This window comes from Petaurus breviceps, unplaced genomic scaffold (genome assembly GCF_028583685.1).
Source record: "Petaurus breviceps papuanus isolate PSGF00001 unplaced genomic scaffold, PetGlider_PUasm1.0 178, whole genome shotgun sequence".
Taxonomy (NCBI): Eukaryota; Metazoa; Chordata; class Mammalia; order Diprotodontia; family Petauridae; genus Petaurus; species Petaurus breviceps.
This window is the reverse complement of record NW_027185777.1, coordinates 8,110,420-8,133,779: the sequence shown is the minus strand read 5'-3', so window position 1 is coordinate 8,133,779 and position 23,360 is coordinate 8,110,420. Positions and strand designations below refer to the sequence as shown.

General features: G+C 40.1%; 2 protein-coding genes across 2 annotated transcripts in view; one reads left to right on the top strand and one right to left on the bottom strand.

Annotated features, from left to right (window-relative positions):
- The first annotated feature begins 6,620 nt into the window (after positions 1-6,620).
- On the top strand, positions 6,621-14,029 carry C1QL3 (complement C1q like 3). The gene is made up of 2 exons (XM_069086251.1): positions 6,621-7,250; positions 13,647-14,029. Exons 1-2 carry the CDS (start codon positions 6,663-6,665, stop codon positions 13,824-13,826), a joined length of 768 nt encoding a protein of 255 aa, XP_068942352.1. The 5' UTR covers positions 6,621-6,662; the 3' UTR covers positions 13,827-14,029.
- Positions 14,030-17,181: 3,152 nt separating this feature from the next.
- Positions 17,182-23,360, bottom strand: part of PTER (phosphotriesterase related) — a 50,321-nt gene continuing 44,142 nt past the window's right edge. Inside the window, 1 exon segment of the mRNA XM_069086091.1 lies at positions 17,182-17,392. Within this exon segment, the coding sequence (XP_068942192.1) occupies positions 17,182-17,392 (211 nt within the window).

Genomic DNA, 23,360 nt, shown 5'->3' with positions numbered 1-23,360 from the left:
AAAGTCAATCTCTAAAATGATCATTTGTTCTCAGCACTGAGCCAGATACCTGGCTGCAAAGCCCCTCCCTTTGGAGAGACCCAGACATGTTTCATGGGATCAGTCAATAAGCATTTATTAAGTGCCTATTATATGACAGTTGGGCAGCTAGGTGGTGCCATAGTAGAGTACTGGACCTGGATTCAGGAACACTCATCTTCCTAATTTCAAACCTGGCCTCAGACACTTACTAGCTATTTGACTCTGGGCAAGTCACTTAACTCTATTGGCCTCAGTTTCCTCATCTGTAAAATGATCTGGAGAAAGAAAATAGAAAACTACTCCAGTATCTTTGCCAAGAAAACCCTGAATGGGATCGCAAAGAGTCAAACATGACTGGAATGACTGAACGACAACATGTGCAAGGCACTTTGCTAAGTGCAAGGGATGCAGAAAGAGACAAAAGATAGTACTTGCCCTCAAGGAGCTTATACTCTAGTGGATGGCCTCTACAAGTCAATTCAGTTCTTATGTTTTCTCTGGAGACCTTTGGCTATGTGTTGGGATTGCTGGAGAAGGTTGTTCCAAAATTCATTTTCTTGGATGAAATTTAGCAAACATTTTTAAAGCACCTACTGTGCTGAAGTCACTTTGTTAGGCTCTGGAGACACAAAAACAAAAACAAGACATTTTGCATGTCGTTGTTCAGTTGCTCAGTCATATCTGAGTCTTCACGACCCTGCGGACCATAGCACCCCAGTCATGCCCTTGGGGTTTTCTTGGTAACCATATTGGAGTGGTTTGCCATTTCCTTTGCCAGTGGATTAAGACAAACAGGACTAAGTGCCTTGCCCAGGGTTACACAGCTCATAAGTACCTGAGGCCACATTTGAACGCAGTCTTCCTGACTCCAGGCCCAGCACTCTATTCATTGAGCTGCTCAGCTGCCCCCAACATATGGCATATAGACTAATCCATGCAAGGTGGCTTGGGGACGAGGATAGCACTAATAACTGAGGGGAGGTGGGTTAAATTAAGAAAGGCCTCACAAGGAAACAGACAATCTAAGGTGAACTTTGAGGGAAGAGGAGAATCCAGAGAGGAGAAAGTGCCTTAAAGGTAGAGGGAACAAAGAGGAAATTAAATAGATGCAAGCCAAGGGTTGGTTTTTTTTAAAGTAGCTTTGGGTCCCTGTTTCTGATTTATGCTCTAATCCCAGTTATTTCCATTATTTTCTTTCCTGATCTGATAAAAATGCTATTTCTGGTTAACTGCTGCAAGATGTGGCAATCACTCTCATGACTAAATATTTATTTGCCTACTAAGAGCCTTGAGTGGTGCCATGTTGCCAGTGGGTGCTCAGTAAATATTAATTGATGGCAGCACATGTCTGAGTGGGAGGTATCCACTTAGGATCAGCTGAACTTTCAGAAAGTGGTAGGGAAGATAAAGAGAGAACAAAAGAAGTGGGGAGGAAATGAGATGAAAATGATGGCTTGACTTTGAGGAGGCCAAAAAGCTATTAAGGGGGTAAGGGATGGTAAATGATAAAGAAAAGAGACAAAAAAAAGAAGGGAGGATGAAATAGCCCCCGTACAAAAACTGGATCCCAATGCCCATTTCCAAGATTAACACTGAGGAGGTGAAGGGGAAAAAAAAAGAGTACTCTGAGGAGGCCTGGAGAAAACCAAATATTGTTTTAATTGACACATTTTCTATTATTATATACATATAAAGAGGATGAGTAATATGCCATATCAGATGGGTTACTCAAACTGTCAGAAAAGGAGCTAAAGCGTGAGTACTTTCTGAGTGGAACTTCTGAGGCCTCAGAGCCACCAAAAATGTTCCTGAGGGAACTAGGAATAGGCTTAACCCACAAGGCAGCCCACGAAGTGCTTGGAAGATAATAATGGAAGCTGATTCCAGGCTACTTGATGAGGATATTTCTGGATGGAAGGGATGGGCTAGGGAAGAAGACACATCATTTAAATGGACAGTATGTCAATGGACCCTATCATTCCTAAGTCAAGTTTCATGTCTTATTTTTCCCCAGTTTCTGTTTTGTTGTTGTGCAGTTGGTTTTTTTCAGTCATGTCTAACTCTTTGTGATCCTATTTGGGGTTTTCTTGGCAAAGATACTGGAGTGGTTTGCCATTTCCTTCTCCAGCTTATTTTACGGATGAGGAAACTGAGGTAAACAGGGTTAAATGATTTGCCCAGGGTCACACAGCTAGTAAGTGTCTGAAGCCAGTTTTGAATTTAGAAAGATGTCTTCCTGACTCCAGATACAGAACGCTATTCATTGTAGCGCCACCTAGCTGCCAATTTCCCCCAATTGAATCCATCTAAAGGGTGCTGATAATAATGGTAGGTTGAAGAGTTTTGTTGAAAACTGCAATCAAGGTGGTATTCCCCTCTTACTGTCTATGCCACTGCCAATTTGCCCTTCACATTGCTGCCAGAATATACCCACATTGTTCATGTCACTCCTTTCCTCTGCAATTTTCAGCGCTTCCCTATCATCTAATAGATAAAATTCCAACCTTTTTGCCCAGCTCATTAATGGATATCTATAATCCGGCTCTACTTTATGTTTACAATATTATCTCATATTATTTTCCCTTCAAATACTTGATATTCCAGCCAACTCAGCATACCCAGCGCCTCCTGGGACATTACCTATGTAGATTCTCTCATCCTAATGTCCTCAGTGCCATAAAGGTCCTTTTCCCCTTTCCTTCATCATCTATTGAATTTCTACCAAATTTGAGCCTAACTCAATGCTGTCTCTTTCATGAAGCCTTCCGTGATCACCCTGTACAGTAATAACCTTGAGTGAAAAAGGATTTAAGTATAGAAAGGGCCCAAATTCAAATCTGTGAACCATTAGGCATGAGAGATGGAAATACAAGATGATAAAATACCCACCCTCAAGAAGTTTATGTTCTAGTTGGGGAACTAAGACATGTATGGCAGTGGTAGCCAGGGGAGGGAGTTTTGGTGTGAGACATCACTGGGACAGTGAGTGGAGTCATAGTTTAGTCAACTGTTACATCTTTTCATGGCTGTATTGATCAGATTACTATACCCTGACCAAGAGCTATGTATATAGGAGAAGGTCTGGGGGAGCAAGAAAGGGGACACATGAACAGTGACAGAGCAGATGGTGATATGCCCCTGGGTGAATGGGATGCCCCTGGGAGGCATGGTCTGGGGCCAGTTAGATATAGGTTAGATGAGTTTTTAATCACTCACTCAGTCTTCCCTCCCTTAGAGCTAATGTAGCATTTTATCTTGCTTCTCTGTAATACATTTAACATATAACATTCAGTTATTTATCTGTAATGATGTCTTTCTTTACTATAATATGTTTCACAAAGGCAGGGATTTTTGTCTTATCTCAGCTTTGTATCTCTCCGTCCCCACTGAGCGATCTGTACGTAGTAGGTGCTTAATATTTTCTGAATCAATAATACCTCCAAGTCTTTTTCAGAATCTTGAACCAGTTTTAAGATGTGAAGGTACTAAATGGATAAACAAAACTTGAGTTTGGTATCAGCAGAAAGAGGGAGGACAAAAGAGTTAGTGACCCAGATCACACTGACTCATAGGGAAATACAGCTTTAAGGTTCTCACTGGAGGAATCCTGAATAGTCTGGAGACCCTTTCTATGGATCTAATTCTAACTCCGCTGTTCTCATCAGCATCCCTTTTAACCCTCAATACCTCCTCCCGTTTTCTACCACTTGTATAGTCTTGACAATACTCAGGCTTTGTAGATTTATTTTCGTTGATATTTTAAAGAATAGCCCCTATGTACTCCCACATCTTTTTTTTTTTTTTAAAGAGGGGTATTCCCTAGGAAAGTATGCAGGAGAAAATATATTGGGGCCAAGAAAAATATTACAATCTTGTATCTGCTCAAAAGACCATGCAAACAGAACTGATATTTGCATGTATGTATCCATGCAAGTAAAATCACCATTGGAAAAGAAAGAGACTAGGAGAGATAAGGAAGAATATTTCTAAGTTGTCAGAATGGTGGTTTTATCAGCAGCAAGGCAGGAAGATAAGGTGACCCAGCCTACCCCAGCGCCTACTGGCCTTACTCTTTAGCTCTGATTCTCCCAGGAAAGAGGAAAAGGAGCTGCTGACATTTCTGCTTAAAAGAATCAATGAATCTTTGTTTCCCTGTCTGTTCATTTGACCTTATTGTGTTATGCAATATGGAAAAAAATACTCTCACATAAAAGTGGTCAGGGTGAGGGAGGCAAGGTGCAAGGCAGAGGGAACAAGGTTTTTCCTGCTAGACATCATAGGTCAGATCACAGACTTCTGATCATCACCAGGATGTTATTATTTGGTGATGGCGATCTTATTTGTTCCTGATTCTAATTTGGGATTCTTGGCTTGCTGTAATAAGTCACCATCTTCTCAGCCATCATTCCGGTATTGACAAGCAAATGTCATCCACATTTGATTGACGTCCATTGCTCCTGAATGCAGAAGTACAATTTAGGAATCAATGCTGCTTATTTATTTAAAGCTATTTGGTGTGTCTTGTGTATTCGTTGGTGGGATAACTTGCTTAATATCCACTCTGGGGACTTTTCCATTAATATTACAAATTCAGACTATTCTTTGACCTCACACTTAAAGCTGCCCATTCTTCCCCATCCCTTTCTCATTTCCCTTCCTCTTCACCCCTCCCCCAACACACAAGGGAAATCTGCTATGGAAACTCCATATCTGTATCTGTATCAGAGAGAGACCTTTCCTAGAGCCCTGTGATATGCTGTTTTGTGTGAAGACTTTTGAATGCAGTTTGCCAAATAGTCACTTTCTTAGGGACCAGAATTCTTTTAAGAAATGAAATCCATGGACAAAAGAAACACTCAGTAGTCTGGAATGCATGTACATGTATGTCACACTTTCCAAAAGCAATATTGGGCTTGATTTGGTTGCTGTTCCCAGAGCCTGGGGAAAGACAAACCTGTCCTATATATATAAAATCTTTGGCCTTTATGGCAGGTGAATGACTTAACTCCCAACTAGAGTGAGTTATTTCAACTGCCCTTGGTAAGTTTAATATGCTAACTTTCTTGCTAGAAGCAAAGATCCTTCATTTGAAGAAGCCTGTCAGGAAAACAAGGTACTTTCCAAAGAACTTTCACTTGTGCCATCTAAAAATTCTAAAGGGCTGTGCTTATACATTATATATATATATACATATATATGTATATATATTTAAATAAATGGTATTTCACATAACACTTGAAGTGCTAATGGAAGTCAGGCCTTGGTGAAATGTTGGTTCAAGCCCTTCCACCTCTGTCATTCAGAGGCTGCTCGTGGTACAAGGAAAGGAAGACAAAGCCAGGAATGACCCTTTAGTCCAGGTGCAGTGACTGGAAAGCTGTCCTGTCCCTCCCAACCCCCCCCCCCCCAACCAAGTAAGGGAGATGTCATCACTCTGGTCCAGCAAGGGGAGTGCTTGGGATTTCACTGTTCATCTTTTTGAAGAGAAAGAAAAAAAGGGAAAAAAATCCCCACATTGTCAGAGTAATGCCAAACTCCCTATGAGTGGGAAGAGTAGAACAGATGCTGGAATGTGATGCCAAAGCAGCTCCCCTTCCTCTGTGCCTTGGGTGCCTATAAATTGCTCGGGCGCGTTTGTCAGCCTCCTCTTCTCCTGGCAGGTGGCATCGGATCAGACTCCTGCTCTCAGTCTCTCCGTGTGCCCGGCCGAGAAGCGCTCCTCTCCAGGCTCGTGCTCGCTCTTCGCTTCCACGTCGCAGCTTTCCGGTGCCTCGAAGGGGAGTGGGAGCAGGAGGCAAGGGTCGCCGCCTCTCCTCGCGGCTCCAGCACTGCGTCGGCGGCGGCTGCTGCCCCTTCCAGGCAATTGGCTTTGCACGCTCCAGGAGTCGCACGGCTGAGCTCGCGCTCTCGACCCTGCGTGCGCCTATCTTAGAGTTGTGCTTGGGGGAAGAAGCGGGAGGGGTGGTTTGGGAAGAAGGAGCTCCAGGAGAAGAAAACGCGACAGGAAAGGGGGGGAAGCAACTTCAGACGGAAAGTTGATTCGAACTGGCATAGTATGCAAAAAAGGGGTGAAGTCGATGACTAGCAGCAGCATAAAAGTGTGAGAGGCTTCAGTGGTACCCAGGAGGCGGGCGGTTCCTCTCTGCCCCGCGATCCCTCTCCCTCGGCTGCTGCAGCGGCTGCAGCAGCGGCAGAAGCTTCAGCAGCAGAGGCGGCGGCAGCGGCGGCGGCAGCAGCAGCAGTAGCAGCGGCGGCAGCAGCAGCCACAGGTGCGAAGGGGCGAAGGGGCGCAGAACAGGCGAGAGGGCGCCCTCGTCACCCTTCCCCCCTCCCTCCAGCCTCAGCCACCCCTCCCCATACAGCTTGGGACTTCAACTCAAGTCACCTTTCTCCCGCCCTCTCGCCCTCCCTCCCCAGCGGTAGCCACAGCAGGGAGGAGGAAGAAGAGGAGGAGGAGAGCAGCCGGACGCTCAGCGGCCCTAGGGAGTTGGGGGTTCGTAGGGGGTCGTTTTCGGCTCTGAGGAGGTCCCCGCCCAACCTTCAAAATTTTGTCCAAAAGCAGACAAGAGGATCGCCCCGCGCTGAGCCGGTTGGTGGGCAGCAGGAGGCGCCTGATCGCCGCCGGGGCCCTGGGGGTGGTGATGGTCCTGCTGCTGGTCATCCTCATCCCGGTGCTGGTGAGCTCGGCGGGCACGTCGGCGCACTACGAGATGCTGGGCACCTGCCGCATGGTCTGCGACCCCTACGGGGGCACCAAAGCTCCCAGCACTGCCGCGACCCCCGACCGGGGCCTCATGCAGTCGCTGCCCACCTTCATTCAGGGCCCCAAAGGCGAAGCCGGCAGGCCGGGAAAAGCCGGCCCCCGCGGACCTCCCGGAGAACCGGGACCGCCCGGCCCCGTGGGGCCGCCCGGAGAGAAGGGGGAGCCGGGCCGTCAAGGCCTGCCGGGTCCCCCCGGGGCTCCGGGGCTCAACGCGGCTGGGGCCATCAGCGCAGCCACCTACAGCACGGTGCCCAAGATCGCCTTCTACGCCGGCCTTAAGCGCCAACACGAAGGCTACGAGGTCCTCAAGTTCGACGACGTCGTCACCAATCTGGGCAACCACTACGACCCGACCACGGGCAAGTTTACGTGCTCCATCCCAGGCATCTATTTCTTCACCTACCACGTCCTGATGCGCGGGGGGGATGGCACCAGCATGTGGGCTGATCTCTGCAAAAACAACCAGGTGAGAAAAGAAAGTGGGGTTGGAGAGGGGGGGGACTTCGAAGGAAGGGAGGAGGGAGAAGGTAGAGGAGATCTGCGAAACCCAATTTGGGGTGGGCTAATGGAAAAGGAAGTGGGGAAGGGGAGACGTAAACAGGTCTCAGGACTGAGACGGGTGGAGGGGACACTGCCTCACTGAGGGCTCGTAGATTGGGAAAGGGGTGGAATTTTTCCGACGGCCGGTAGAACTGCGGGTCAGTTTGGAGAGGGCGGTCCCAGACTACTGCCAGATAGCTCGTCTCCTCCATCCCCCAGCCTCTAAGGCCAGGAGGGGTCAGATCCAGGAGCATTCCAAGGGGCGGGAGTACGCGTGGGGGAGTTCCCCAAGGGTGAAAAAGTTGGGACCTGTGTCATCTGGAAGAAATGGGGCGAATGAGGTCAGAACCTACAAGACAACCTGGCTCTCCTGGGAGCCGGAGGCTATCAACCCTAGAGGGAAAAGCTAAATCTCCAGAAGATGCTTAGAGCAGGGGCCCTCAGAAGATTGACGGGTTCCTGACCCAGCGGCCAAAGGGAATGGCGCTACCTACAAGGACAAAAGAAGGGAGAGGTCTCTTTAAGTGTGAAAAATTTGAACCCCTACTACGGGGAGGAGAAAGGACGAGACCGGAGATGTTTCCAGGAAGAAGAAAAGTAGAAAGGTCAGAAAGTCCGTGGGGGGCTCGACACCGCACCTCGCGGGCCTAAGGGGACGCGCGCGGAGTAGCGCACTTTTGTGCTAAGCTATTTCGCCCGGCCTGTGCCCTGGGCACCAGAGGGGAAACTTTGTCCCCTCCCAGTCTCCCGCCGGGGCCCAGGGCTGAGGCCGGTTGAACGAAGCGCTTTCTCCCTCCCACGCGCGGCTACGTTAAGGGTGGGAGCAGAAGATCCCAGGAAGACTGAGCGGCCTTACCCAAGCACAAAGGCAGAAGAGTCTTCGGGGAATTGGGTTGCCACTTGGCTCGGGCGAACTCTAGTGCTCCCAGTGCTTTTCACTCTTACTCCAGTAGTGAACTGCTGCTGTAAACGGAAATCGTGCGCGGTACGGTGGTTGGAAACAGAAAACAATGCTGTAATCCTCTTCTCCAAGACACTCAAAGCAAAGCATCTACTACTGAGCTTTTAAAATACGCGCCTGCCTCCCTCCCAGGCAACTCATTCAGAGGCCTTGCAACAGCTCGCTAGGTGGCTTGTCTTGAGAAGAGTCACGATGTTAATCGTGTGGCAATTAATGGGGTCCCTCTACTTCCCCTAGGTTAACTATTCTGGCAAAGGTTGGAACCGCCATTTACTCAACTAAGGAAAGTAGGGTTTCAGGTCACCCTTTCTGCTTTCTCCCCCAACCAGTAGAGAGGCCTTTCTTCGATTAATTCCCATTTCAGCCCCATGAAAACAAAAGCCAGATGATAGATACCTAGATCTCAATCCTTTCCAAAAGGAAAAAGGGTTTGGATGCTCCAAAAAAAGGACAAAGACCTTTTTTTTAAGGGGCCTTCAGGGCTCAAGGAATAGAAAAAGGGGCAAACTGCCACCAGGAGGCACTGCCAGGGATATCTATTATAATTATTATGGATGAAAATAATATTAAAATAAATAAATTTTTTTCTCTGATTCCCCGGATAGTTATAGGTTGCTGAAGGCAACAGGCTCAGTGTAAGAAAATAGGTCATTTAGGGTGTCATGATACCCTGAAAGTTATATTTATATTTATAGACAATCAGTAGGCATTTTTTAAAAAGCACTTATCTCATAAAAGGAGATATGATAGGTAGCATAAGTGGAGGTAACAGGGGAAAGAACATTAAAGCATTATTGCATTTTTAATTTAATTTTTTTTTGGCCTCTCAATCCTCTTAATCTACAGAACATTGCACTGGCATGAATTCACAAGTTTCAGTTTTATGGACACAAATTAATTTTTAAGAAAGTATATGTAATGGATTATTCATGGATGTAATAAGATTCAGATTTTATTTAAAATATTTAAAAATTCATTTTTTAGAGATCTGGCAATAGAACAAAAAACAGAGGAATGACCCATTTAAAACAGTTGAAATTTGATCTTTAACTTACTGAGCCTCCGTATATTATAGTGGTTCCATTAAAATTCTCTCCCCTCCAAAGGCTAATTACTTTGGTGTTTTTAATTATTTCGTTGGTGGAGTTTCACAGATAGAGGCCTCTTTAGTACAATCAGAAAGAGAAGACAAAACATATAGCCATGCTTTATGAATGTTGATGTGCAGAATGTGCAATGCTTTAAATCATTGAGATAAGTTAATTCTGTAAGATGTATGCAACAGGTAATTCTAAAAAAAAAAAAATCCATATAGTAGTAAGCATATTACTATAGATTTAGAGCCTGGTTCTGAAATATTGTGTCCTGTTGTAGAGTCCAGGCTGTTGGCAGAAAATGTGATAGGAATTCCACAAAAGTATTCTTTCATTTTTCCCCCTTTGAAATTATACAGCATTCTGATAATTTTTTAGAAACATTTTCTTTCCTACCCCCTTTTTTGAACTGAGCTAATTTAGGTCCATAGAACTGAAATGTGTGTATCCATGTCAGTGTTATGTTCTATGGATTAAGTGGCTTTTGAGAAGCAAAAAATAAAATAAAAGTACAGTGTGCTGAAGGAAAGAGAAATATTGCTGTATCAGACCCATGTAAAAACCATTCCATTTACGCTGTGTTGAATGCAGGATCACAGATGGAAACATCAAAGGCCAGTAAATTAATCTGATATGCCACTTAACCTTTTGTTTATGGTTCCTCAGAAGTACTATGAAAATGAAATTATGAGGACTTCAGTAACAATTAAATTAGCAAATGTCTGCCATAAATATTGTCTCTAATGATAAAGCTTTAATCATCAGATAATGATAAAACAACTCATTCTCACTTTGATAAACTTATCACTAAGTGGGATATGGCTGGGTTTTTATGTTATTGTTTTGTTGTAATTGTTGTCTCACTAAATAAGCTTAAATTTATTTTTGCATTTTGCCTCTTTTGTTGTTTAGGATAGGCTAAGACCAAAATTATTCAAAGTAGAAGTAAAAAAAAAAAAGCCCAGAAAAAAAATCCTTGTATGTCTTTATTTAAGCAGGAAACCTTAAGAGTAAAAGATTGTTATTCTATTGAAGGTACTTGCTCTACTTTTTAAACCACAATTAACTAGCCAGTAAAAGCAGAAAAGGATCAGAAATGGATAATTTAATAATGTAGATATTTTTCTTTTCTTCAATTTAACTTAAGTACCTGATCTTATCTTTAAGATAGCTCTTTCAGTGGGTAGATAGTTATTGGTATGATTACTGTAGCATATTTATTATCTTTTTATGGACTTTGGGAAATACTGGAAGACAAAAGCAAATTCTTAGGTCACATGTAATATTGAAGAGATGGTGGTTTACATTCAGGGATATACTAGTGATAGTGGATTGAAGATGAAAAAAGCATCACATTCCCTGAGAAAACATCCAAATTAGTGTACATTTAGGAATTCAAAATCATCTCCATAGTGAATATATTACCCTTAATAGTCTGAGAGCTTCAAGAATTGCTGAAGACACAGAGCTGGCTCCTAAGTGTTTGCAGTTTCCAGGTCCCATTATACCTTTGCAATATGATGAGGTGGGCAGGCATATTAAATGATATCAAGTATACTAGAGAATGATACTTGTTTAATTTGGAAGGTCTTGTAGCAGAGTATTTTAAAACCTTGTGGGATTCTTCTCAGACATTAAAAAGAAATTGCACTGGCTTTTCCAAACAAAGGAAGGGAAATCTGTAAGAGGTAATATGCTGGAATGCGGGATCAAACTAATGCATTTGCAGGATTTTGTGGGGATACACAACTGAATAGAAATTGCTTTATATCTGAAAGACTGTCACCTATACATCATATCATTTTAATAGAGAGAATGATTTCTTAGCCCTGTAATGCCCTTCTAGAAGATGCACTTAATGTTTAAACCAATAAGCTGCAAAATGTACTTAAACATATTACCCCAAATATAAAATGTTATGTAAATCCTATTAACAGCTATTAATTATATACTGGATTGCTAAACACACAAATGGATTTTTTCCTATCCAGTAGTACAAAGAATTATTATGGAATTTATTTTTTACCACCCATTAAAACCTAGTCTTTTTGTTTTTAGTATCTGTTCCAAATAGCAAAATTCCATAGGTTGGGGTTATTTTCTGGGGAATTATGACTAGATGGAGCTCATGGCTCAACTCCTTCCAGCTGGTAATTAATTCCCAGGATATGTTATTTGGTTTAATTATTATTATTTAGTGGTCAAAACAGATCATTTTACTCAATTGTTGTATATATTTGAATGAATATTCCTAATATAATCACGTGGCATGTAGCCATCATCATAAAAAATCTAAGTGCAAGTTTGTAGAGTGTTAAATTGTTCAACTATCTTTGAGCTCTTCTTATTCTTTGGTATGTGATACCTAGAAAGATTTCAAAACTTCCCCACTCCTTCCTACCCCAGTTCCTTTCTCAAATTACTTTCTGAGTTCAGCAATGTCAAAGAGGTTTCTCCTCTTTTTAACATTTCAGCATTAATGTGGTATAATCCTACATGAAAATTTAAATCTGAAAACCTATCATTTAAACTCTGAAGGGAAGGCAAGGAAATTCTTGACTTATGGGTCATTTCCTGCCCCTCCCCCTCCAATTTGCCAAATGATGAAAATCCAGCATATTGTTCCTGAGGTCTTCTATTATTTCATAGTTGAGGCTTGCAAAGGCATTCCATCCCCAGGTCCTTTACTGGGGGAGGTGTGATTATTCTAGGAGGTAGTAACTAGTCACAAAGAGGAAGATGTTTTCCTCTAATAAATCACCTACAAATATGCTCACCGAAATGCTTTACAAGGCAGAACCAAAACAGGACTAAATGAAGCCAAAGCTTCATTTGAGTTGTAGATGTGACAGAATGCTCATATCACTTGATGTGATGGGCAATTTGACTGTTTGCAAATGCCTATCAACTCACTAATGAGATCACAGACCCAATTCATGAGCAGCTTACATGCTAAAAGCCAAAAGGAAAAGACACGTTTACAGCCATCAAATGATATAAGTACATTCAATTAGAGAATTCACATTCTAAGTCACGTAGAGTCCTTAAATAAAGGGAATTTAGTTCATTTTATATCTTCTAGGTTATGCTCAGTTTAGTTCATTGATTTAAGGGGACATGCCAGCACTGCCTAGTTAAACTATGATGCTCAAAAAGATCAATATATAGAAAAAGGAACTCTAACAAACTTAGGTTGCCTAACCAAAGATGTTAAATGAGGTCAGTTTCTAAAGCTTCTCTAGGTGGTGCAATAGAGTTCCGACCCAAGGTCAAATCCTGCCTCAGACACTGAATAGCTGTATGACTCTGGTCAGATGACAAAGTCTTATTTAAATTTCACTTTATCTATAAAATCAGGATAATAATAATACCTACCTAAGAGGGTTGTTGTGAGGATAAATGTTGGCCATCACTATTACCACCACCATCACTACCACCACCACCATCATCATCATCTTGGTTTTTGTAAACTATAAGACCATACTACAGATTTATTTTCTTTTATGTTTATAAGACTCTGAGGACCCAACAGATCTGTTGATTATCATTAGTTAAAAAAAAATAAGCCTTCTCTAGAATCTGTTCAGTTCATTCAAAAAATATTTTTTGAGGTTTGCTTATATACATTATTTTTGTTTTATTATTATTATTATTTTTTAAGTACAAGTAGTTCCTTAGATCTTTTTCTACCACAAATACTATAGAATTTCCCACTAAGACCTTAAGGCAACAAGAATTTATTTAGTGCTTACAATGTGCCAAGCATTGTGCTAAGTTCCAAAAGTGAAGACCAATGTAATGTAGGCATGAACGATCTTATATTCTTTTGGCCCCTTGCCAGGCTATCTAGTTAATGGTGGTTTAAATTAAAATGCAAGAAATTAAGTGTTTTTTTTTTCTTACTTCAAGAAGAGATGTTGGATGGGTGAGTGGAGTCAGGATAGGAGGGAATTTTTTCAAAGAAGAGGAAAAATGGTTTTTCTATTATTTTAAGTAGTAAATGTCACAATGGTGGTGATAACTATTAGTCAAAACTGACAAGGAAGCTGAATGGAGCTGTCCTCAAGATTTGTGCAACAGGACTGTGAGAGAGTGGAAACCATGGTATAATGACATCATTCTTTTCCAGTAACAAGCAGCTATAGACTAAATATACTAGATTATAGAAAAATCCACAACTCTTACTTAAGTTTATGTCTTCTGAGTACTAGAAAGAAGTGTACTAAGTTTTTAACAATGATTTTAATTACATGTCTGTTTTACACAGGTCCGTGCTAGCGCGATTGCTCAGGATGCTGACCAGAATTACGACTATGCCAGTAACAGTGTGGTTCTTCATTTGGAGCCAGGAGATGAAGTCTACATAAAATTAGATGGAGGAAAAGCACATGGAGGAAACAACAACAAATACAGCACGTTTTCTGGATTTATTATTTATGCGGACTGATAATTCAGAAACTAAGCTCATTTTTTCTGAATCTGAGTACTGGATCCATAACGGCTCATGCCTGTGAATCAAGAATCCCAGTGGATACCAACAGCGGGGCACATCAATAGTGTGTGTGTTGGGGGGAGGGGGGAAAATCAAATGCTACCTGACTCACATCTGTACAACTCAGAAAAAAAACCTTATGTTAAAAAAAATTAAAAGCAAGATACGCAGATGTGTGATCCACTACCGCCGCCAAAGCAAATACTCCTTAATGTTAGTGTCCATGTGAATGAAGTCCTATAGAGATCACAACTTTTTATAGAAAAATCTACTACACTGAATTATTTCTTCAATATATATGATACTTTGGTGTATTAAGATATTGCTGCTTTTATCCATATGTCAGCTTTGGTTCTTGTGAGTTTACCTGCTAATTATGATACCTGGAAGCCACTTATAGTGTGGTGAGAGATGATTTTATGCTAAAAGGAAAGGCTCAAGGGAAATCATATTATTTCTTTCCAAAGAAATTGTTTGCCTTGTATTTTTGTTACTCACACCTAAACCTAGGAATGATTCAGCTTTAAGCCTTAACCTGGAATGTTCTAGATTTTGAGGGAAGTAATTCTCAAGTTTTGTATTATCACCACATAGCTTAATTTTTATTAATTTGGTTTTCCCCTCCCTCCGATGATGATTTTTAGAAACAGATATAGAATGTGACATTGAATTGTCCTGTACATGTGCTAAGAATTTTGTGTATCTACAGTGTATAGATAGCTTCATAATTGTTCATCTTGTCAATATAAATATTGAGTCCATATAAAAAAAAAATTTCTACACTTCCTTCAAAAGGCGAAAGCATTTCTTCTTCAGTATAAATCCCGATTTCCGTCCTCTTCCCCATCTACACCCCTCATGCCCTGGGATGGAACAAAAGATTATCGATGCACAGGGGCTTAATTTGAGCCACAGCATGAATTACCAAGGGGACAGTTTGTAATGCCTTCAAATTCTTACTACAAGTTTGTAGCCCGAGGTTATTTCAAAATTAACAGATAGACATATTATCAATACAACAAGATGTATATATTTTATACATAATATATATTATATATAATATGTACATTATATATAATGTATATATATATATATTATATGTGGCTTAGGCACAGTGGATATAGAGTCTAGAGAACTACATTTTAAAAAAGTATACTATATATGGTATTTGAATTATTTTGAATGTCAAAAATGTATGCAGTACTAAAACAACAGTTCTTAGTGAAAACAGCTCCCGTTAAAAATTTAAAAAGAAAATATTATTTTGCATAGGTTAAAGATGGCCTGGAACATGTTTTTCTTCCTATTGGACCACTCCTCTCTTATTCAAACCAAGAGTTTATCCAGGAGTCTGTGGTAGACTATTAACATTAGACTTACAGTAACAAAGTGGCTTTTCCTTCAATGTTGATGTATTACACGTATTTGAGACATCAATTTGTTCTTGTTCTAGAGGTGGACTGAAACTGACACTAATGTAGATTTTGAGTGCAGTAAGAGGCCAAAATCCAGCCTTTCTGGTTAACATGTACCGCCAAAAGCCATCTCTTTAATCTACCAAGCGAAAGATATAAAGTACGCATTGTCATATGCTGAACTGTCAAACAACTTGCCCCATAATGATGAAAAATCTATTCCTTGCTATTTGCCTTTGAAGATCCTTTGACAAATAGCTTTTAGAAACAGAAATTTAAAAATGGTTAACCCACTTGTTTCATTGCTGAAGGAGTTGTACATGTCCTTTCTGCTTTTTTCAAGAAATTAGTTTGTCCTTTTGGCATGTCTCTTTTGGGACAGTTCCATTCCGAATCTATGGGTCATCATCATAGCTCTGCTATGCTCATTTTCAGTAAACCTCCAAGGTAGCCTAGCCAAGATCTCAAAAAAGCAGTATTGCTTTTCATCAACATATTTATTTATAGTTCCTGTTTTCCCCAGTAACATGCCCCAGTCTGGTCAAATACCATGATTGACCAGATAAAAAAGCATGAAGATACTCACCAAGTGTAATGATTAATCTTCTCTGGTCTTTCTAATGCTAAGCTATTTCATTAAAAAAAAAAAGGTTAAAATGGACTTCCCTTCCACTTACCAGACTTTCACAATTGTGGACATGTATGTTTACTACAAAGGAATTGGAAGCAAGGTTTGGGGAAGCTCTGTGGGTATCAACCAGAAAAATAAGCTTTTAAGCAAAAGATTTTTTAGGAGCAGGGTACACCAAGGAGTTAATAAAAGGACTTCATTCCACAGGGGGAATAATACCCAACAAGCCAGAGCTGGGTACCAAGCTCTAAAAATCAAGACTGTCATTTCTAATAGATATGACCTTTTCTTCAGATAAATAAGCATTGCTTACCCCTGTTTAGACCCAGAGAAAAATACTAAAATAAAAAGTACACAAAAGAAATGGGAAAATGTATAAGGCAAACATTTCTTTTATTTATTTATGTATTTATTTATTTTGCATCATATCTTACAAATCAATTAAATTGTGGCCTTTGTTATACATGTAACGATGATGATTCATTAAACTATTATGTAATATATTTCAACTTTTATTATTACATTTTTATAATTCATAGTGAGTATGCATGTGGTTCATGATTACACATTCCTGAAAGCATGAGAACAAAATTTACAACAAAACAGATATGGAGCTTTGAATGCAGTGAGGAGAGGGGCCTGTTTTTATTCTTTGTATATGTGTAAGGGAGAGAGAGAGAATATAGGTTGGATATTTCATTTAAAAATACTCTAAAGCATTTGTGAATTGGTAGCCATGTGACAGTATCTTTTGAAGAAAAACCTTAAAATCTCAAGTTCAGTTGCTACAGAAGCTACTTTATAGTGCCATATTATTCATTAAGCATTAATTAAAGAACAGCAGGATAATTAGTAGGATCATCAATATTACAGGAAACCTCAAATTGCTCCAGAGGGGGGTAATTTAACTAGAAACAGTTTAAATTTTCTCAAGTAGTGCAGCTGATGAATCTTCAAAAGAGTCCAATTATTTGGTAAGTATAGGATTAAAATCACTGTGTGGGAACAGGTATTTCTCAATTCTTTTTTTTTTTTTAAATAAGGAAAATTGGTATTAGAAGTAGCCAGATTCAGAGATAAGGTAAACCTCTCATTATTCTAATAAAAAAGATTATTAGCCCTGAGGGGCTCTGAGTAATTTCACACAGGTTTACCCCAGCCCTCAACCCTTCTCAGCGCACCCCCCTCCAAAAAAACTGGCTTGATTTCAAAACAGTTGGATTTTCTCTGTCAGTTTCATGTGCAAGATTCAGAAATGATTTCACTATTTGAAAGTTAGCCATCATTTAGGGTTCTCTACTAGTATCTTCTCAATTGCATACTCAGATATGCCCCTAATTAACATCTTAGGAACTAAATTGGTGGGGATATATGAGTAGCTATGACCTCTATATTTTATGAACCGATGTTTAATATGTATGTCATGAACAACCAGAAATTTGCCTTCATAGCCTTTATCCACCAGTAGCCGTACCCTGCAAAAATGTTAACGTATTACTTGGCATTTGTCTAGCATTTTATATTTTCTGAGTGCTTTATAACTATTTTTATTCATGAATCTTATTCTGCTCATGGTAAAGGATAGTTCCTACTTGTCATTGCATTTGTAGTAAGAGACCTTTTATAAATATTTTGCAGTGAGGATGATATTGCTGAATTCTGGCAAAGACAACATCTGGATTCAGGGCACATAAATCGATCACTCTTACCTCAGCTATTTATGGCATAATGTCCTGAAACCTGCCTGAGGGGTTGCCTCTGATAGGTGATGCTGTCTTGAGTGACCACTTAAGCATACCACCAGTAACATTGTGATCTGGCTTTACATTCAGGTCACCTCTCTCCAAGCTCCTTCCCAAATTTCAGCGATCTCTCTGTTCCCTCGATCTTTCTTCTGCATTTAAAATCAATGCATTTTAAGAGGTCTAGGGGACCAGACCATTCACGCTTCACTTAAAAAAAACAAGAGAAATGTTTACTAAAGCAAAAATTGGGTAGCATTATGAGAAACCTTTAAAGTAAACAGGACACACAAATTAGTAGCTTTAAAAATGGAGGGCAGATCTATCTTTCCCTTGTGTGCACAGGGAGCCTGAGTATTGAACAATCTTTGAAGTCGATGAGAATTCTGATTTAGTGGTGGTCTTTGGGGGTCAGGCTAAATTGGCCCAGAAAAATTTATGATATCTTCTCTCTGCCTCAACAAGATTTCTGAAATAATTAATAGGTTTTTAAATATTTTATAGATGGATGAATGAACAATAGCTTCCAACTTTATAGCTCTAAAAATGATCTGAGAGATTCTCCCCACTCTGCTTATTAGAATTTCCACTCTTTGAATGGGTTAACCTCAGACAGATGCTGAGTGACCATGTCTGGAGTTTGGACAGTCCCTGCCATGGCTGAAAGAGTGTATTTGATGCCAAAAAAATATCAATTTGGAGACAATGGAGCTTTGGAGGAATACATTGTGATTGTCTAGAGAGCAGAAGTGACAATAGATGACCAGTGATTTTATTTCAGGGTTAAGTTTTCAAACGATCCCTGGATGCCTTTAGTTCTGGCTAAAGCCATTCTAGCACATAAATCATATTTAATAACCAGTTTGGTGCAAAATAAGGTGTGGGGCACCATTACCATCAATTCAAAAAGATATGATCTGTGAACTCTGGGAATGTGGTGTAAAAGATAAATCTGTGTTTGTAGGTAAAATTCTTCACTTGCAAGCCAGTCAAATGTTAGGCAAATCACAAATACTCTAAGAAAACCTGGAAGCTATGCCTAGCAAGTGATTGACAAGGCATATATCCAAAAAATTTATCATAGGTTCATAGGTCTATAGCTACACAAGACCTTAGAGGTCATCAAGTCCAACTCTGTCATTTACAGATGAGGAAACTGAGACCCACAGAAGTTAAGTGACAAGTCCAAGGTCAGAAAGGTAGTAAAATTTGAATGCAGAAGCCCTGGTTCCAAGTTCAGCTTCTTTTTCTTTGCAATATGCAGTCAAATATTAGTTATCTCATATATGTTTTAGTTAACCTGTTGAAACCCTTCCCAAGTAGTTTAGTCTTCCAGAAGTTCTGGGGAGAATGCACTTTAGAGGGATTTATCTGTCTGGAGAATTTATGAAAAAAGAAAATCTCTCTGTCTCTCTCTCTCTGTCTCTGTCTGTCTGTTTATCTCTCTCTCTCTCTCTCTCTCTCTCTCTCTCTCTCTCTCTCTCTCTTTCTCCAAATCTATACACACATATACACAATTCATATCAGTGGAAGACATTCTTATGCCAAAATAAATGGGCGGTATTTCTCTTATTGATATACTAACATACATAACTATAGCTCTGTTTGATGACCAGAATCTCAGTGTAACTAACTAACTTAAATAAATAAATAATTGGGATGGTCCTGTTCTTTTTTGCCTCAGGCTTTTTGGGGCTTCTCATTCTTTTGCTGTGGATTTTCTGTTATCTGTGAAATGGGAGAAATAATACCCTTCTACTAAACAAGGCTCTTATAAGGCTAGTTAATGATGGCAAAGTGACTTGGGTCACTCCTTGAAAGTACAGAAAAGCTACGGAAATAACAAAATTGTGAAGTAAAAGAGAATATGGAAATACCTCATGGAAGGTGAGGTATTTTTTTTTCTAAATAGATGCAGGGCTCAATTTGTACTCAGTCAGATATTACTAAGTCAAGATTCTAGAGACTGCTAATCTCACATGGTACTTCCATGAGAAAGATACCAGTGCAGTCTTCCTAGAGCAACCCTTTTGCAATTGAAGACAGCAGCCTGGTCTTTTGTCACATAAAAAAGAACTTCCCCCATGCTAGGCCATTTTGTGGAATGAACAGGCCTGGCAGAGATGACACCAGGAGAGAGGAACTACTACAGATGAGACTAAAAAAATTACAGTAATTATAGAGAGACAAATTAGTTGGTAATTTGCAAACAAATATTAGAGAGACACTCCAAGTGCGAAAAGCCAGCGATATAATAAGATTTGAGAAATGGAGCATAAGATTGAAAACAGGTGTTAGGCATAGCACATTTCTGGTGATGAAAACCAGAGTCCAAGTTCACTGGTGGCCAGGCATTAAAATTAGTTTGGACCAAACTAATAACTGTGGATTAGTGATGGGAATGAGGAACCTCAGGGGCTGAAAAATGTAGGATAAAAGAGAGTTTTATAACGGACACAGGTTAATATGACAAAATAAGTCATTCTATTGATTTAACCAAGAGCTCCAATTGGAGAGGGCAGCCCAAAGCTGGGCTTCCATTTTGGTGAAATATAATGAGGAAAAGATGAATTCCTCAAAATATGTGGTGGTAATTTTTTTTGCATCCCAGGTAAATTGGAAGTGGTTTTCTTAACTTGTTGGCATAAATTTTTTTTTTTTTTTTTACCAAGTTTAATGTCTTCAACCCATTGGCTTAGAAAAGAAATCATAGGGGAACTCTGGCTCATTTCCCAATACCAACAGATGGATTCCCTCTAGGAATCATCTCCTATCCACACTGGAAGCTTTGAGGGTGCTTCCTTAGAGGTGCAAGGATAAAGACAATATCCACAGCTACAAATTGGCTTTGGGAGAAGGGAAGCTAGTTGGCGAGAAATTAGTCATCCTGAAAATCAATGTCCAGGTCAACTTATGTATCTAATCACTCACAGTACTGACAATCTTAGGCTACTCACATTGTGGACTAAAGTATTCAAGGCTTTAGAATATATATACATACACACACACACACACACATATATATATATATATATATATATATATATATAATTTGCCTTTTGGAGGGCAATTGGGGTTAAGTGACTTGCCCAAGTTACAGGGCAAGTTTGTGTTAAGTGTCTGAGGCTGGAGTTGAACTCAGGTCCTCCTGACTCCAGGGCCAGTGCTCTATTCACTGGGCCACCTAGCCACCCCAAGGTTTTAGAATATTTGAAGAGAGTGCTTGTAGAAATAAAATGTTCATCTTTGCCTACAACATATTTGTGAAATGACTAAGGAAGTCAAGCCATAGTCTGATAGATTTGACTGATTTGACGAGTAATTAATTAAAAACCAACCAGCAGAAATAACCCAACACAAACACAGTTAAGTGAGACAATTAATTTGATATTTTATACAATTAATTTCACTAGCCAAGGAAAACAAATTATTTTTTTTGTTAGGTAAAACCCATTTTTTGCTATAACATTAGGAAGGGGTCAGTCTAGACTTGTTAGTTTATAACTACAAAAATAACAAATTAAATAGACTGTGAAAAAAGTAAGCTTAAATCAGTTTGTTGTCTGTTTCCAACAGAAAGAGCCATGACCCAGGTTAATAATTCAGCCCAGCTTAGTCCTTCCGTATTCCAATGCAGTGGAAGTTTCCTGCTCTACAGAAAAATACTTGAATGCCTCCAGATCTGAGTAGTCTAATTGGGAAAGGGCAACATTGAGTGGGGAGACTCGTGGAAATGATATATTTTTTCCCCATAGGAAGTACTATAGTACACTGGGAAGAATGGGATTCAGAATCAGAGGACCGTGTTCAAATTCTGGCTGTCATTCACTATCTGGTAATCTCAATCAAGTCAGTTAACCCTTAGAACCTCAGTTTCCTCATTCGTAAAATGGCATATTTTAATTAAATGGCCTCTAAACCTCTCATTCTATAAGATATTTCAATTGCCAACCAACACACATACTTTATAGCCTCATCTTTTTTTGTCTCTGTATTTAAGGCAGAAATATAAAAAGACTTTGGTCCAAGACCCACCCACTCTCTTTTCCTTTTCATAGTGAGAACGTTAGCCAAGAACTAGGTCTCTGTTCACCCCTGTGATAAGCTTAAAAAACATGTAAGTAGTTTCTTTTGAGGTCAGACTGGGGAATATATGAGTTTGCAATGTCATTATCCTACTAGTTAATGAGGTATGATCCTCAGCTCCTTATTATCTCTCTCCTCCCTATGGCCAATAGGTTGCCAAGTCCTCTCCATTCTTTCTTTGTCACATCTCTCTTATATGCCTTCTTTGCTTGTATGATACTGCCACCACCATGATACAGGCCCTCATCACCTCAGACCTGAGCTATTATAGCAGCTTGCTGATTGGGCTCCCAGCCTCAAGTCTCTAATCAATCCATTCCATCTTCCACTCAGTTATCAAGTGATCTTCCTAAAGCCCTCCTCTGAATATATCACTTCCTCTATTCGTAAACTTCAATGGCTCCCTGTTACCTTCAGCATCAGATATAAAATTATATGTTTGATTTTTAAAGCCCTTCATAGTCTGGCCCCTTCCTACCTTTCAGTTTTCCTATACCTTAAGTATTCCTACACTCCACATATTCTTCTATCCAGTGACACTGTCCTCTTTGTTGCTCCTCATATGAGACACTCGATTTCTTGACTCCATGCATTTTTATTGGCTCTTACCCATGCCTGGAATGCACTCCCTCCTTATCTCCACATCCAGGCTTCTCTGGCTTCTTTCAAGTCTTAGCTAAAACCTCACTTTTTCAAGACTCCTTTCCTCAAACCTCTTAATACGAATGCCTTCCATTTGAGATTATTTTCAATTATCCTGTATGTATCTTACTTGTACATGATTTTTGGCTGTTGTTCCTCCTCCCCTTAGATTGTTAGCTCCTTCAGGGTAAGGACTATTTTTCGTCTTTTTTTTTTAAATCACTAGTACTTTGTGCTGTGCCTAGAAGGTGCTTCATAAGAGCTTGTTGACTTGGCTTGACCGGACTTAACTTGCTTTTATTGCTTTTTGGAAAATGTTTTTTGGAGGAAGGATTTTGTACTCTCATTTAAATTGTATCTCATCCTGGTGAATGCTCTTACTGAAGCACTAAAAGCTTATCTCATGGTGAATTAGGATACTGAATTTATCCCAGAAGAAAAGATAATCCAGTCTAGTTCAATTTTAGTGATAAAGATTAGAAGGGCCATTTGGATGAATCAAGAGAAGAAGATCCATTTTGATTTCTTTCTCCACTGTGGTCATGTAAAGTTCTCCCTATCAATCAATCAACATGTGCCAGAGTCTGTGCTGGGTGCTTGGGATATCAGTACAAAAAATGAAATAATCTCAGCTCTCAAGAAGCTTGCATTCTATCAGAGGAGATAACATGTACATATAATAAATATGTACAGAATAAATGTAAGCTGGTTACAAAGTAGTTAAATAAAAGGAAGCTTGGGAGAGAGATGTAATGGGAATGTAAATTTTTAAGATCTTCCCTGCCCCTAGGCTAAAGTGTACCTGGAGTTTGGAGTGGGAGGCTTGTTTTTCAGTAGATACTTTTTGATTGGCCAGTGGGTCCAGAAGGTTGTTACATTCTCTGAGCCAGGAGAAGGCTATATGAACCTTAATTTGAGGCTTTGTTTTGGGGCTCACTTTGAGAAGTGTTCTGTGATTTGATCAGATGAGACT

Coding starts and splice junctions, on each gene's coding strand:
- C1QL3 (XM_069086251.1), top strand. CDS start 6,663: ATGGTCCTGCTGCTGGTCATCCTCATCCCGGTGCTGGTGAGCTCGGCG. Junction 7,251..13,646: donor ATCTCTGCAAAAACAACCAG/GTGAGAAAAGAA, acceptor TGTTTTACACAG/GTCCGTGCTAGCGCGATTGC.